Raw genomic sequence first — 15886 nt, 5'->3', positions numbered from 1 at the left:
GTTTCTTCTGCTCTGCTTCGACACAAGATGTTACCTCATCTGCTTCATTCTGCTAAAGGAGAAGCCCCTGCAGAAATAGAGCGATTTCCTTGGACTCCAGCGAAAAGCAGTTTCTCTGCTCATCTCCCAAGGAAGTTTCCTAGCAGATGTAACTGTTTCTTCTGGTTTTTATGCTCAGCCCCACTAAGGGAACGTCTCAGCCAAGATTCTTTTTCATACCTGTGAAGAGTTCCACCCAAAACTTAAGAAAGAGATTTATTTGGGAAGGAGGAGTCCAGGAGAGTGACTGCCTCTGCCAGGGTGGGAAAGGGCAGCCAGCAACTGAACAGGCAGGGGGGCTTATACAGGGAGTCCCAGGGGAAGATTTTCTTCTCAGGGATTGGTTAGTTTTCCTGTTCAGGGATTGATTGGTTTAGTTGGTTAGGGGAAGAGTTGGCTCTGGTTTCTCTCACTGGCCTTTTGTTTTGTTTTGTTTTTTTGACTCTAGGGCCAGTATGTATTTCTTTCACTGACTCTTATTCCAGGCCCAAAGTATGTTTCTTTGGCTCTGGTTTCAGAGTCTGGGTGTTTTTCTTTGGTTCTGGGTTCAGAGTTAAAGTGTTTCTTTCACTTGTCTGGGTTTCAGATTTAGTGTGTTTCTTTCACTGGCTCTGGGTTCAGGGTCAGGGTGCTAGATTTCATGCTCAGGGATTGGTTGGTTTCTTTGGATGGCCCCTTTACTCTATACTCACTTTTTTGTTCCCGAGCATCTCTTCAGTGGCTACTGTGTGTTTTCTCATTTAGCAATCCATGCCCAGTATAACTTGAAGTGGGCACAATAGCAACCACTGGAATTGAATGGCAGATTGAGTTACATAAAATTATTTAACTACTTAGAGCCATCATCAAAGCCAGGGTTTTAACTCCTACCTCTCTGCAAACTTGTCCTTTTGTTTTGACTTTTGAGTTAGAACAAACTGAATCAGACCCAGATGTTGGTAGCTGAGAAGAGGATATATGTTATTTTGTTGTGTTTGTGCCTTCTCAGCACAGAGAATGGTTTTCTTCTCTTGCCACAGCAGGAGTGTGAACCATGTCCAGTATTAACTGTGGCTTAGAATGACTATGATTCTCATGGTGGTAGAAGGAAGTGTAACTATAGGAAACTATTTGTGAACCTGAGAGCTCTCCCCTACCTTCGGTAAACACTTTGGATGATTTTTAACCAATGTGTTTATGGGGTACTTAAGAATATTCTTCTTGGGGCCGGAGAGATGGTTCAGTGGCTAAGAAAACTGGTTTCTTAACAGAGGAGTTGGATTTAACTCTCAGCACCCAAATTGTGGTTCACAACTGTAACTCGAGTTCCAAGGAATCTGACACTGTCTTCTGATCTCTGTGGCCACTAGGCAAAAACATGATACATAAATATATGTGTAAGCAAAACACTCAATACACATTTATAAATAAGTCTTTAAAATAGGCTATCCTTCTTTAGTTATCTGATGAAAATCACATATAGGGAGCTGTGTGGTTATATGGGGAAATACCAACTGTGTTTGAACAACACTGCATATATAATGGTATTACTGCTACTGATATCCTTTTGTGTCTGTTTGTGCATATTCATGTAGGTATACACATATTCTGTGCATATGAAGGGAGACCAGAATTCAGCATTGGGTGTTGATCCTCAGTTGTCACCCACTTTGGCTTCTATTTATTTGTTTGTTTTAGGACAAGGTTTCTCAGTGGCCTGAAGCTTACTGATTAGGCTAGGCTGGTTGGCCAGCATGTCCCAGTGATTCTACTGTCTCTAGTTCTTTAGTTATGGCGTTAAGGTACATGCCACCATGCCTTACGTTTTTGTATATGTTCTGGGGCTCAAACTCAGGTCCTTATGCTTGTATGGTAAACATGTTATGGACTGAACTATCCTTCTAGTCCTGCTCAAAGTTTTTATGGACAGAAACAGAGACTGCCTTGACAAATAGTACTTATTGTGGTGTGGATAGAATATGGTTTGGGGCAGACAGGAAATCATACTCTAATGTGTGGGGTGATTGGGAATGTAATTATTAAGCTCTACAAGTCTATCTCAAGAATCTCTTGGAAATGTTTTTGCAACCAGTTGTACATAGATTTCTCATAAAGGAATGAGTGAATATTTACCCTATAAGCCAAAATAAAGGACTTCAAACCACATACATGCTTTTTTTTAGCTAACAGTCACTGAATGGCTTGATATTTTGAAGTTGGCTTGCATGTTAGTCATGAAATATGGGGCACACAGGCAAAATTTTTATAAGATGATAGCCTCAAGCAGTAGACTAAGCTTTGGGTAAATAGGATGATGATATGGCAGTAAGATATGGATAGACTTCTTTACGTGTCAGGGAAGACCTAAGAAGGTACATAGAGCTGAGTCCTGAAGCTTGCAATATATGGGTCTAGGATTATACAAGTCTAGGCAGAAGGAACAGTATGAACAGAGTCCCTGTGTCCTAATACTAAGTAGACTTGTAAGAATGAAAAGAACAACTAAAGTTGAACGGTGGTGGCACACACTTTTAATCTCAGCACTCAGGAGGCAGAAGCAGGTGGATTTGAGGCCAAACTCTGTGGGTTTGAGGCCAGTCTGGTCTACGAAGTGAGTTCCAGGACAGCCAGAGCTTTTCTACAGAGAAACCCCGTCTTGCAAAACCAAAACAAAACAAACAGCAACAAAACCCACACACATATCATGCATAAGGATGTAATTTAAGATATTTTTTGTTTCCAAACTTCTGAATTACTTGGGTCTTGTGTAGTCCAGCCTGGTCTTGAACTCCTGATCAGTGCTGAGTTTTGAGTTTTAATAATGTGAGAGCTCTAGGTTTTATTCTTTGTCTTATCACCTAATTCCCATATGGCCTTGTCACCAAGTTCTGTTTTTTTATATTGAGGCTAGTTGTGTATACAGGGAATATACAAGATGTTCCTTGTGTAATTTATAGTATATACAGTAAGAGCCCAGTGATATTCCTTTCCCCACCCACCTTGCCTCAACTTCCCTTTAGTCCCTAAAGCATAGCTTTTCACATGAAGCAGATTTTCATGTAAAACAGATTTGGAAGTGATTTTTCTTAGGCACTTTGCTGGGATTTAATACATGTATAGCGTCACTAACAAGCCCATTCCTTAGACCTTCGTTGTCTCTTTTTGGAGTACTTTTTAAAATTCCAAGTCATCGTTGTTACCATATCTCTCAGATTCTTTTCAACTTTAAATGCCTGTGAATCTAGGGTCTTATCATTTTACTGTTTCTGTGCTGTTTACCCAAAAGATATGCATATAAAGTTGATTTATATTAGTAGTAGTATAAGACTTTAAGATTTTAGCACAGTTTTAAAAATGAATTAGCTATTTCTCAGGAGCTTTTGTTTTCCAAATAGTGTCAGAATGTCTTGTTGGATAGGTTCTGTGTGTGAAATAAATTACCATCAAGGCTTCTAAGATACTCCTGAGAGATTTTAACCTTAAGCTGGGAAGAAGCACCTTTTCTGCTCAGTATCATCCTACCTTCTGGTCCATCAGCCATCAACCTCCTGTGTTGGAATGTAACTTACTGTGACTTTTTTGTCACAAAGTGTCGATTTTATAGAGCCTTGTCCACTGTGTATTGCCCCAGGAAACTACTCATGTTAGCATCCATAATTGACAATGATGTTTAGCAACCCAGAAGATGCCTAGAGGTGTGTGGCTCTTCAGGGGCAGAGTGGGCTCTGAATGTCTGTCCTTGGTTTTCTCACTTTTCTTCTTTGCTACTAAATGAGGAAATAACTACTACTCTTCTGGATAAATTTTAGTTGAAGACCTTAGAAATCTATTGTTTAATATTTATCAAAATTATAAAAAGCGCCTTTTTAAAATTGTTTCTGTATGAGATGGACCACATATGGCATTGAATGCTCTCTGTGTTCTTAAATTTTGTTTTTATAACTTAAATTTAGTAGTTTTTGAGCCATTAGGAGGTAAGAACAGAAATGAAAATCATTACGTTAGTCTAATTTGTATTGATATTTTCAGTGACATATAGTTGACATGTAAGTATCCCAAGCTGTTCTGTGTTTTTCAAGTTCATAAACTGTTGTTACAATGCAAGAGCAATTTTCAGTGGGAAGAAATTGTTTTAAGTTTGCTTTTCTCTTTTCTTACAGGAAGGAGCTTGAAGCCTTCAAAGGTAATTCTGTGTTTAATTCTTCAGTTTACAGTAGTTGGGGATTAATCATGCCAGATGTTCTAGGTTGGTGGTAATGAAAAGAGCTAATTCCCTTTCTTTTAAATAAGAGAGTTTATGTTAAAAAGCAGATGTTGAGTTTGGTGGTGTTTGGGCACGCCTTTAATCCCAATACTCAGGTGGCAGAGAGGCAGGTGGATCTATGAATTTGAGACCAGCCTGGTCTACAGAGTGTGTTCCAGGAGAGCCAGGTCTACCTGTCTGGAACTCCACCCCCGCCCCCTCAAAAAAGAAAGTAAAAGTTAGCATAATATTGTTTGCGTAAGTTTATTTCATCAAACAAGTTTGAAATGCTGGTTTACCTGGTGCACAGGTGCCAAGTGAGGCTCTGCGCTGAGTCGAGAGTGAAGAAGGTGGAGTGCTGACTCTGAGTTGCTGAGGCTTGGGGTTTCAGAAATGTTTCTGCTGTGCAGTTTCCCTCTGGGTCACAAAAAGAAGAGATGGGGAGGAAGCTCAGTCTCATGAGCTTCTCTGAAGTCTGCCTTGTCAGTGCTGGCCCTGCTCTCGGCCTGTTCTGTGACTTTGATTAGTCTTCTGATTTTGGGCTTGGTTCCTCCTGCAAAATTAGAAATTTGGATGAAATGTATTCTGAGATTGTGAAGAGCAAACCAGTATTGCTTTCTATTTTAGAGGAGCTTTTGAAGACAGAGAGTCATTTTTGGCCCTGGTGCCCCATACTAAGTCATAGTAACTACTTTTTTGTTGGCTGTGGTAAAGCGCCATGACTAAGGTACTTGGTAAAAGGAAGAATTTCTTTGGTTCCAGAGGAGGAGTACATAATGGCAGGGAGGGAGGCATGTCAGAGAAGTTTGGAACAGGAAGCTGAGAGGTCACAGTCCTGTGGTTGATGCTAGGAACTCTCAGGGTCTGCCCTTAGTGATCACTTCCTTCAGCAGGGCTGTATCTACCCAAACCTTCACAAACGTTGTCAACAACTGAGAACCAAGTGTTCAAATGCCTGAAGCTATGGAGGACATCCCTGAGCAAACCCCCACACTGGTCCTGGAGAAACCCACAGACTTCCCAGCAGCAGAGTCCTGCACTAAAGTGCCTCCTTTCAGTTGTTCTGCACTAATTCTGTAAAACTACTGTTCCTAGAGACTTTCTTATCAAGAGATAGAAGAGCTCAATTACTTGTTGACTCTCTTGGGTTCTCATATATGCTTGTTACTCCTCATGTAAGTTTGCCTGACCTTTAGGTTTACTGAATGAGTAAAAGTTTTCCAGTGTTGTTGTTGATGGTTAGAATTGCCTCTGTGTCGTATCTGTTAAAATGTTTCAGAAAAAAATGATTATTCGTCAAGTCAAGGGTCATGAAGGCATATTTCTCATGTGGCTGCACTGAACAGACTGTTTTGTCTCAATTTCTGTTTCACTCACTTCCGTGATTAAGCTCATGGCCAGTTAGTTGTTGAAGGTAATAGTACATGACCATGTGACAGTCATGCTCTTGTTGCTTTTATTTAATTGTGATCACCTATTTATTTTTTACCAGTTGTTTGAATAAGATTTGAAATCTTCATAAAATTCTGATTTCCCTTTGTTTTGATCAACCAGTTTAGCATTTCTTATATAACAAGAGATGAAAAAAGCCCAATCAAGTTAATAGTAGAAGACAAGCAGGGACACACATTATATAAAATGTCAGCTTTATTTGCATCTTCCTACTGAAGCATTCTGTTTTAGTGTATCGCTGTCCTCAGAGATCAGCTATTTGCAAAAGGCTAGGTAATATTGCATATTGCTTGATAGAATAATTCAATTTAGGTGGAGGTAACTTGTTTATACACACATTTCTAACTTTGTGCAACATTTACAGCACACCAGATCTATCTACAGATAAGTTTTAGACAGGATGGAAATTTTTATTCAGAGCTTGGGTTCTGTTACTAAGGATTAAACAAAGGACCTCAAGCATGTAGAAAAGTGTTTTCCTTCTGAGCTCTGCTCTATCCCTTTTTAATTATTTATTTTAAGACAATCTCACTAAACTGGCTAGGCTTGCCTCAAAATTTATGTTCCTTCTGTCTCAGTAGCTGGAACGATAGGTAAATGCCACCATATCCAGCAAAAATAAAATTTCATTTAATTTTTTTTTTTTGATGATAATGTCTGTGTACATAGGGCTGGCCTAGAACTTGAGTAGACCAGACTAACTATGAACTCACAGAGATCTGCCTCTGCCTCCTCAGTGCTGGAATTAAAGATACTTGTCAGCATACCTGTCCTTCAAGGGATCAAACTGGGCATTTGGGCTTATATTATCTCTTATGAAAGAGTATTTTACCCGCATGGGTATGTGTACATCATGTAAATGCAGTGCCATCAAAGGTCAGAAGAAGGTATTGTCTCCTCTGGAACTGAAGTTACAGAATGCAGTGACTGCCATGTGGCTGATAAACTCAGGTCCTCTGTAAGAGCAGCAAGTGCTCTGAACTGCCAAGCCATCCCTTCAAACCCTAATTTTAAAAGTAGGTTATTATATATATTTGAATTTTAAAAGTTACTCTTAAGGTTTTAAATCTAGCTAGTTGTTGGTGGTGCATGTCTTTTATCCCAGCTCTTGGGGAGGCAGAGGCAGACAGCTCTCTGTGAGTTCGAGGCCAGCCTGGTGTACAGAGTGAGTTCCAGGACAACCAGGAGAGAAACCCTGTCTCAAAGATCCAAGAGAGACAGAGAGATTTGATGTCTAAAAATGTGTCACTGGAAGGGATCAAGGAACAGAGATTTAGGGTTGGATATTCCTGTCTCACTGTTCGATTCTTGACTTAATATGGTTTTAATATATTACATTTGCCCTTTAGCCTTCAGCTTAAGTACTTTGGAAAAGCAACCACCAATCCCTTTTCTCTAGAAAACATACCACCTGGTACCCATAGTTTGTTGAATAGAGATGGACACTGGCCACTCTCCCAAATACCTATTTTCATAAGAAGGATGGAATACTTAGCCAGGGAAAGGGTCACCTCACAAAACTACCTCTGCAATGTGCTACTGTTCCGCACACTCAAATACTAGATAAAAATGGAACATCACTGTTAAAGACTATTGTAATAAATTAGGATTGCAACCCTTTGGAAAACTTGATATAGTTGACTAGCCTTTCAATTTTGTTATAAATAGTAGAGTTAAAAATTAGAAAACATTTTGGGAAAGTGGTTCTGTTGTGTCATACATCTATATTTATGTTCTGTTTTTTAAAATAAGACTAATCCAGTGCAGTGTGGGTAGCGTACTCTAGAATTTTTAGTCAGACCATGCTTAATGAGTATATGATTAAAACTGTAGTTATGTTTTAAATTAAAATATTTGCATATGTATTTTAAGAGATTTTTATTTTAACTTGCTTTTAAAAAATTAAATGACCAAAGTAGATACAATTTTATAAGATAGTCATTGTAATCTACTACTTAATATAAAATCTATTTGTCAAAAAATGTGATCAATAAGTTAAAACAGGTCACGATTTAGGAGTTGTCATTATTCCAGTAAATGGTGGCCATCAGGAGACTCATGTGGAATGAGACAGCTAGGGCCACCTGCTGAATGACTTTTGAGACTTTGCCTGGGAAAACACTGGAACAGATTGTGCCAGAGCATTTGGAGAAATGGGATGAAGAGTACAGCAGCTTAATGACAAAGAACTTCAGAAAAGAAGTGGTAATGCTGATGGTAGCTTTCCATCAAAATTGAGCAGATTGGAACAGCTCCTATCTTGCTTCATTTTGAGATCTTAAGAGATGGAGAAATTCTCAGCATTGATGGTAGCAGACCGTGAATGGAAATAGAGGTTGATGTGGGATGTCCTTCTGTGTATGTGTTGCTTTTATTGACTGATGAATGAAGCTGTTTTGGACAATGACTTAGCAGAGTCAAGCCAGGTGGGAAATCTGAACAGATATATGTAGAGAGAGTAGGCAGAGTCAGAGCATGCCATGTAGCTGCCAAAGGAGACGGACTCTAGAACCTACTGGTAAACCACAGCCTCATGGTGATACACAGACTAATAGAAATGGGTTAATTTAAGATATAAGAACTATTCAATTAGAAGCTGAGCTAATAGCAAGCATTGTTGTCATTAATATAGTTTCTGTATGATTATTTGGGCCTGGATGGCTGGGAATGAAAGAGCAGCCTCCATCTACAAGAAGTCATCAAGTTGAAGAGATCACGTTTTAGTCGCTGTTTTGTTGCTGTAAAGAGACACCATGACCACAGCAACTCTTAAAAAGGGAAGAGTTTAGTTGGGGCTTGCTTATAGTTCAGCAGTCCTTTGTCATGGTGGGGAGTATGGCAGCATGAAAGCAGATACAGTGCTAGAGAAGTAGCTGAAAGTTCTACATCCAGATCTGCAGGCAGCAGCAAGAAGAAAGAGACTCTGGATGTGGAATGGGCTTTTGAAATCTCAAAACCCACCCCTAGTAACACACTTTCTCCAACAAGGCCATACCTCCTAATCTTTCCAAATAGTGCCGTTCCCTGGTGACCAAATATTGAAAACTATGAGCCCCATGGAGTGCCAGAGACCTGCTTCGGTGAGGATTGGGGCGTGGGGTTATGGATTCAGGTCCTATAGTGAATGTGTGGAGTTAGTAGATGGGGAGCAGACGGGAGAAGGAGGACACAATCTTAGGATGAATCATGATGGCTAACAGTAGTACCCAGTGGTGGTGGTACACACCTTTAATCCCAGCAGAGTCATGTGAATCTCTGAGTTTGAGGCCAGCTTGGTCTACAAAGTGAGTTCCAGAACAGCCAATGCTACACAGAGAAACCTTGTCTTAAAAAAAGAAAGAAAGAAAGAAAGAAAGAAAGAAAGAAAGAAAGAAAGAAAGAAAGAAAGAAAGAAAGGAGAGAAAAGAAAAGAGTATACCTTTTATACTTTATTTATTTATTTATTTATTTATTTATTTATTTATTTATTTATTTAGGTTTTTCGAGACAGGGTTTCTCTGTAGCTTTGGAGCCTGTCCTGGAACTCCCTTTGTAGACCAGGCTGGCCTCGAACTCACAGAGATCCGCGTGCCTCTGCCTCCCAAGTGCTGGGATTACAGGCGTGCGCCACCACCACCTGGCGCCTTTTATACTTTATAGTTGCATATAGGGTTAAATGGGAGAAAAGGAGCCTGTGAGCTGAACTCTTCTTGCCTTTAATGGCCCCAGGCTCTGAATCTGAATTGTAGACTTTTCATCCTTGGGATCAGGTGTGTCTAGCAAATCTCTAACTTTCCTGTTCTTCGTGTAATTAGGAGGACACAATGGAATTCCTGGTTCCACAGTGGCAGTGGTTTTTTTTTCCTCAAAGAATTATTTGTTTAGAGAGGTTACCATTGTACATATTTTCATCCTTTACCAAAGCCCACACAAAATTTCCCAAATTGAAAATTATTAATAGTGAGAATCGTTAAAAATGAAATAAAAAGATGCTGGCAAAGTTGGTCTACGATGTCGAAATGCTGGAGCTTTGTCAAGTAGCTATGATTGCTATGTGGTCCATGCCAGTGGGGGCCATGCTCATTCAAACCACCACATCACCTGACTGGAGACTTCAGAACTGTTAGGATCCTCACTTGTTAGATGATATAAATGTTATGCCCAGATCATGGAGTTTCCCCCAAAACCAGCTAGGAGACCAAGTCCGGTATGTAAAAGCAAAGAGCCTTTATTCTTACACAAGTTTGCAAACTCAAAGAGCCCCCCCTTTTTTATAATAAAAAAAATATATAGCAGTTTTTATAATAGTAGAGGTTGGGGTGAGGGATCTCTAAGATTCAGGATCCCTGGTTGACTGACATTTGTCTTGGGGTGTCCTGATGAAAAGTGATGGGTGTTGGCAGGTGATCCTGTCTACAATGATTGGAATGTTAGGAATTTCCTTTAGATGGTCTATTCCTGGGTGGTCTCAGTTTGTAGTCTTTTTGGAACCAGATATTGTCTTAGGGTAAACTACGGAGACATGGGCCTCTATTGAGCTTGTTATGGGCGGGTCCTACAATAACACCCTCTATCCTAATGGAGCTAACAAACTGCCAGAGCTTATATGATATAAAGGCTAATATAATTTGAATATTATCTAGGGATAGTGGGAATCAACACACTAAAATGGGGTAATCAACTGGAGATAGGCAGTATCATTCAGCCTGAATGATAAATACCTGCAGGGCTTACAGGATGCAAGGACATTTCAGAAAGAGGAAAGAACACTTGCAAGAATACAGAGATAATTATTTCAAGAATTGAAGCTGAAGTTTTCATGTTTGCTGAAAGAACTACAAATAATTTGTCACCACTGAAGCATATGATGTGTGGGATGAAGGCTGGAGTCATATCCAGCCTTGTATGTCATGTACAGGGTTTGCACCTTTCCTTTTAGACCAGTGGTCTCCACAAATGGATGTGCATACAAAACATTGGCCCCAGGGAAGATGGCGAGAATGCTTCTTTTAAGTCTTTTTCTTTTATTTGTTCATGTGTGTGCGTGTGCCCGTGTGTGCATGTGTGTGTGCGTGTGTGAGATTTGTCTCACTTTTTTTCTTCCTGTCAGGAATGTTAAATGTTGATTTTGTGTATTTGTTTTTGAGGCTGTTTTTCAAGTAACGTTGGATGACTTTGAGCTTGTGACCCTCCTATCTCGCTTTCTGAGTGCGGGGATTACCGGGGTTCATCTCTATGTCAGGGTTCTGTGATGCTGAGGAGCAAACCCAGGGTTTTGTGCATCCTAGGCAAGAATTCTACAAACTGAGCCATAGTCTCAACTCCAGTGTGTGTATTTGCAAATTTATATGTAGGGATTCATTTATAGAATATATAAGTAATCATATTTGAAGGGTTGATGTTAAAGATTTTTGTTCCTTAGGGGAGTACATGCTCAAGAGAGCATAGAGGTTCATTTAAGAGAGACAAGTTAGAGACTTGGAGAATCCAAGGAGTTCCAGTTAGAATCACAGGATCAGATCTGCTTTATATTTTCTGGGATCAGCTCCAAGATAAGAGAACTTAATTGAGTTCATATACTGGTATGTGCCTGGGATCCCATGTCCTTCAGAGACTGAGGCAGGAGTCTGGGCAACATAGCAAGGATTGGCCTCAAGGAGGAGAAAAGGGGAAGGGAAGAGAGAGGACAGAAGAGGAGAGACTTAATGGAAAACTATTTAAAAGGCTTGAATTGAAATGGGAGAGATGGCTCAGTAGTTAAGAGGTCTTGAGTTGGATTTCCAGCACTACCTTTGGCAATAATCTGAAGCCTATAGCCTCTGCAGCCCCTGTATGCATGTCTACAAAAACAGAATTAACAAAGCAGGAACAGGCTAAGAGAGAAAGGAAGGGAGAGTGTTAGGTTAAAGGAGATTTGTTTTTAATTTTTTCAAAGGAAATTATTTGCTTTAAAAGGGGAAAGTGGCTGTGTGTAGAAAGGCTGAGGTGAAGGCAGAGTGAGAGGGGCTGACCGAAGGACTGTACCAGAGAGAGTTTTTGAGGAGGCAGTTTTGAAACAGGGTACTGCTGTTGATTACAGTAACTATCAGTAGTGTGCCATTTCGGGACTCAATGTGCATTCCAGTCCACTGGTCAGTGTTACTGAATTTAGGGGAACCTTTGCTAAAGCTACATTTAAATGAGGTGGGGGGAAGTTTAAAGATGCCTGTGTATTATAAAGCAAGCATATCCTTTATTTTAATTTGTCTACTTTTAGACATTAATGTTTCCTGTGCTTTTTAGGGTGTTTCTAATGCATCTTTGTGCCTAGATAACAAATTCAGAAGGATTTAGTATATTTCCAGCCCACCCCACCCCCATTTTCAGCATCATTTGGTATGGTCCCAGATCGGTGCATACATCTTTTGTATACCAGAGCCCATGAGAGCTTGCATTTTGCTTTATAGAGGCAGTAGATTCTGGTGTGTGTCTGCCTAAGCCATCAGAAACATTGGAAAACTAGCAGCTTCAATACATTTTCTTTGGAAAAAAAAAAAAACCTGAAAACAAAAAACGAGTTCTGGCTGCAGCCTCCCTCCCTTTGTTCTACATCTCAGAAGATGCGCGTGAAGGAAGCTGCCTGGTAACTGGAGTATCCTCTTGACCAGCTCTGCTTCTGCCTGTTTGCTCAGTTCTAAACCATGTCATCTCCAGGACCCAAGGAAAACAGTCAGAGGAGTCCCTGTAGGTGGAACTTTATTTCATGTTTTTCCTTAGGTGCTTTTATTTAAATTTGTTATAACTGCATGGTATAAGGATGAAATATTGTTTAAAAACTGAAGTTAAATTTAGACTGATTTGAACCTGAAAACACAATATTTTAGTGAGAGCTTTATTTTCTGTGTATATCAATAAGTAATTACCATTAAGTAAATTCTAAGAACAATTGTTGCATGGGGATCTAGGACATTTGCATGTGTAATATACATCTTCTTATCCATCAGGTAAAATTTCCCAAATAGATGTTTTTATAAAGCAGCATTTACATTAAAAGTCAAAATGCCATTCCATTTCTTACAGTTAGAAATGAAAGCTAATTCAGCATCCTTGCTGCTAAGGTGTTCATTTTCCAAGCAGAAGGTAGCATAGTTAAGTATACAACCATTCCTGGGGACAGGATGAAGTTAAAATTCACCTAAGAGGACTGATTCTGAGATGGGTTTTGAAAATGTCTTAATGTTTCATACAGATTTATAGCATATTATTTTTGTAAGTTTACAGAGCTGGGGTGTACTTATCACCAGTTGACCGAGGATGTGGTTTTAAATGTGATGTTTTGTATATGCATATAGAGGTATATAAACCTGTAGAATTTGCTGGAAAAGATAAACCTTAAGAATTAGTTTTGAGTGCTTTTGTTGAGTAATGTGATTTTATCCTTAGAAGCAACTGATGAATAATTTCTATGACTTACTGCATTTTAAAATCTCCCCATTATTCCTGTAAGATGGCATATGTTGTAACATGTTCCTTGTATATATCATGCCCTGTTAGGTAGAAGCCTGAAAGAAGTGTGTGTGGCCACCAGTCTCTATCATGACTTTCCTGTTTTTGAGATTGCAAGTTAGAGTTAAAGTTAATTAAAAAATGATCTTTCCTGTCTCATCTCTATCTAGTACTTTTCTTTCTTTCTTTTTTTTGTAGTTTAGAAATTGAACTGAGAGCCTTAGGTATGCAGGTACACACTCTACCACCCCAGTTCCATGCTTAAATGTATTTTTTTTACAAAAGGGAAGAATTTATGAAATTGAACTCCAATTAGGAGTGTTCTATATTCTTGCTTATTTTTTACTTGTTAGGTGGTGAGGAAAAAGCCAATAAGAATGGAGAAAGTGAAACTTTAGCACTTTTAGAGACTGCGTAAGAATTAACCTTCCTCTCCGTCATACTTAGCATTATAGGATCTAAGAGGAATGGTTTTAGAATGGGCATGATTTTAAGTCACTAACGTAAGAAAATTGCTCCTTACAATTTTAATTTATTGATGAATTCTGGTAAAGATATTGTGTGTCTGCTCTTGTTCTCTTTAAAATATATGCTAATATGTAAGTATATTTGCTTTTTAGAAGCTTGTTTATATTGTGATAAAGATGTTGGAAGAAAGCTGTGTCCTGTAATACATGGAAATTTACATCCTTTAAATTTTGATTCTGGGGCAGTTTCTTTTTTTTTTTGGAGGGTGGGGGTTGGGGTCCGAGACAGGGTTTCTCGTTGTGGCCCTGGCTGTCCCAGAAGTAGCTCTATAGACCAGGCTGGCTTTGAACTTAGAAATCTACCTGCCTCTGCCTGCCAGATGCTGGAGGTAATGGTATGTACCACTGATCAGCTGAGCAGTTTATTTTTCAAACCCAGCTGAGTCTTTATTTTGACACTTGGTCAGATACCATACTTGTGGCCCGCCCTGCTACTCTCCTGGATGTTTTTTGTATTGGAGAGGATATTGGCACTCGAACAGCTTATGTATTAAACTGCATAAAAACAGAGCTTGAGATGAGGGTTGTGACCCTTAAGTGCTATCCTTCAATTTCTTACAAAGATTATAGACTGCTATTGCATGATCAATAATTACAATAATAGATCATTTTAGGAACCAATTGGTACAAGCTTTTGTTGCATAACGTGTTTGATATCTTGAACAAATACAGCAATTCTGTTTCATTACCCTTTTGGTGAACACAGTGTAAACTTGACAGCAAGAATTATACCTTTCATAAAACTAAATTCTAGCACCATAAAAAGAATTCTGTGGAACTACTGCCTGTCAGGCTTGAAAAGAGGACGTTACCTGTTGATTGTGTGTCTCAGCTTTTTTGGAGGTTGGTGCTAAGATATCAACTCTGGGCTCCTCTGAACCTGCTGGTTAAACTTTTAAAGGCAGCTATGGAGTTCCCACTAACTCAGAAGACTGCCGGCTGTGATGGCTTTTTAGGGAGAATACAGACCCACGGAGAAGTCAGGTGACCAGCTGATCCGAAGGAACCCTTGGTCTTTTTTTTTAATATACATTTTTTATTGATATTTATTGAGGTCTATATTTTTCTCTGCTCCCCTCCCTGCCTCCTCCCTCCCCTCTTCAATCCTCCCCCAAGGTCCCCATGTTCCCAGTTTACTCAGGAGATCTTGTCTTTCTCTACTTTCTACTTCCCATGTAGATTATATCTATATAAGTCTTTCTTAGTGTCCGCATTGTTGTCTAAGTTTTCTGGGATTGTGGTTTGTAGGCTGACTTTCTTTGCTTTATGTTTAAAAACCACCTATGAATGAGTACATGTGATAATTTTCTTTCTGTGTCTGGGTTACCCAACTCAAAATAATGTTTTCTAGCTCCATCCATTTTCCTGCAAAATTCAAGCTGTCGTTATTTTTGTCCCTTGGTCCTTCTTATCTGCCTATGCTTGCCTAGGAGTGCCCATGGTGTGCACACAGCCATGTGAAATGCGATCCACTTAGAGTCGAGGAATCAGTGGTCACCCTGCGGTAGGAGAGACGACTAAAGGCACTAAAATATACTGGTATACATGTTTTACTATTTTTCTAAATATTATTTTTATAGAAGACAGCAATATTTATAAGAGTCTCGCTATTATACTATTCATTTTAAACCCTTATTTCTAATTTTGAGAATTTATTAAATAAATACTGTAGCTATGGGTAAGATGGAATTGACAATCAGAAAACTTATTATGAGAAGGTGACTGGTTTATTTTTAATTGGACAGAAAAATGTATTTGCAGTAAAATCACAGTAATTTCAATGATGTGAATTTTTTTACATGGGGCTGGTGATACAGCTCAGGGTAGAACATTGCCTGCCCTGTGTGAGGCACTGGATTTGATCCTCAGCAGTAGGGAAAAAAAGGTGGGAAGGAGGTTGGATAATACTTGAATGTATCAGCTTGTCATGCCATCATATTTTTTTTCTTTTAGCAAAGTTAGTATATAGCACATAAAATCAGCAGTGCTGTTAATGTGTAGTACTTTTCTTTCTATTAAAATTGCAGTATTAGGGCCTGGAGGTGTAATTTAGTTAGCATACCTGAGGCCCTGGGTTCAGTCACTAGCACTGAAACAAAACGAAGTCAAGCAAACGGCAGTGACATGAGTGGAAACCGGTCCATACATCGTACCCTCCCACCCTAGCTCAGCGTCACAGCCA

General features: G+C 39.3%; 1 protein-coding gene across 1 annotated transcript in view; it reads left to right on the top strand.

Annotated features, from left to right (window-relative positions):
- Positions 1–15886, top strand: part of Dtnbp1 (dystrobrevin binding protein 1) — a 90091-nt gene that overhangs the window by 41032 nt on the left and 33173 nt on the right. The window contains exon 7 of the mRNA XM_050143921.1: positions 4179–4201. Coding sequence (XP_049999878.1) covers positions 4179–4201 — 23 coding nt within the window. The remainder of the gene's footprint in view (positions 1–4178; positions 4202–15886) is intronic.

The sequence above is a fragment of the Alexandromys fortis genome, unplaced genomic scaffold (assembly GCF_014885135.2).
Source record: "Alexandromys fortis isolate MF-2015 unplaced genomic scaffold, M_Fortis_MF-2015_v1.1 scaffold_1, whole genome shotgun sequence".
NCBI lineage: Eukaryota > Metazoa > Chordata > Mammalia > Rodentia > Cricetidae > Alexandromys > Alexandromys fortis.
Note: the sequence above shows the minus strand (reverse complement) of the source record. Positions and strands in the feature narration are given on the sequence as shown.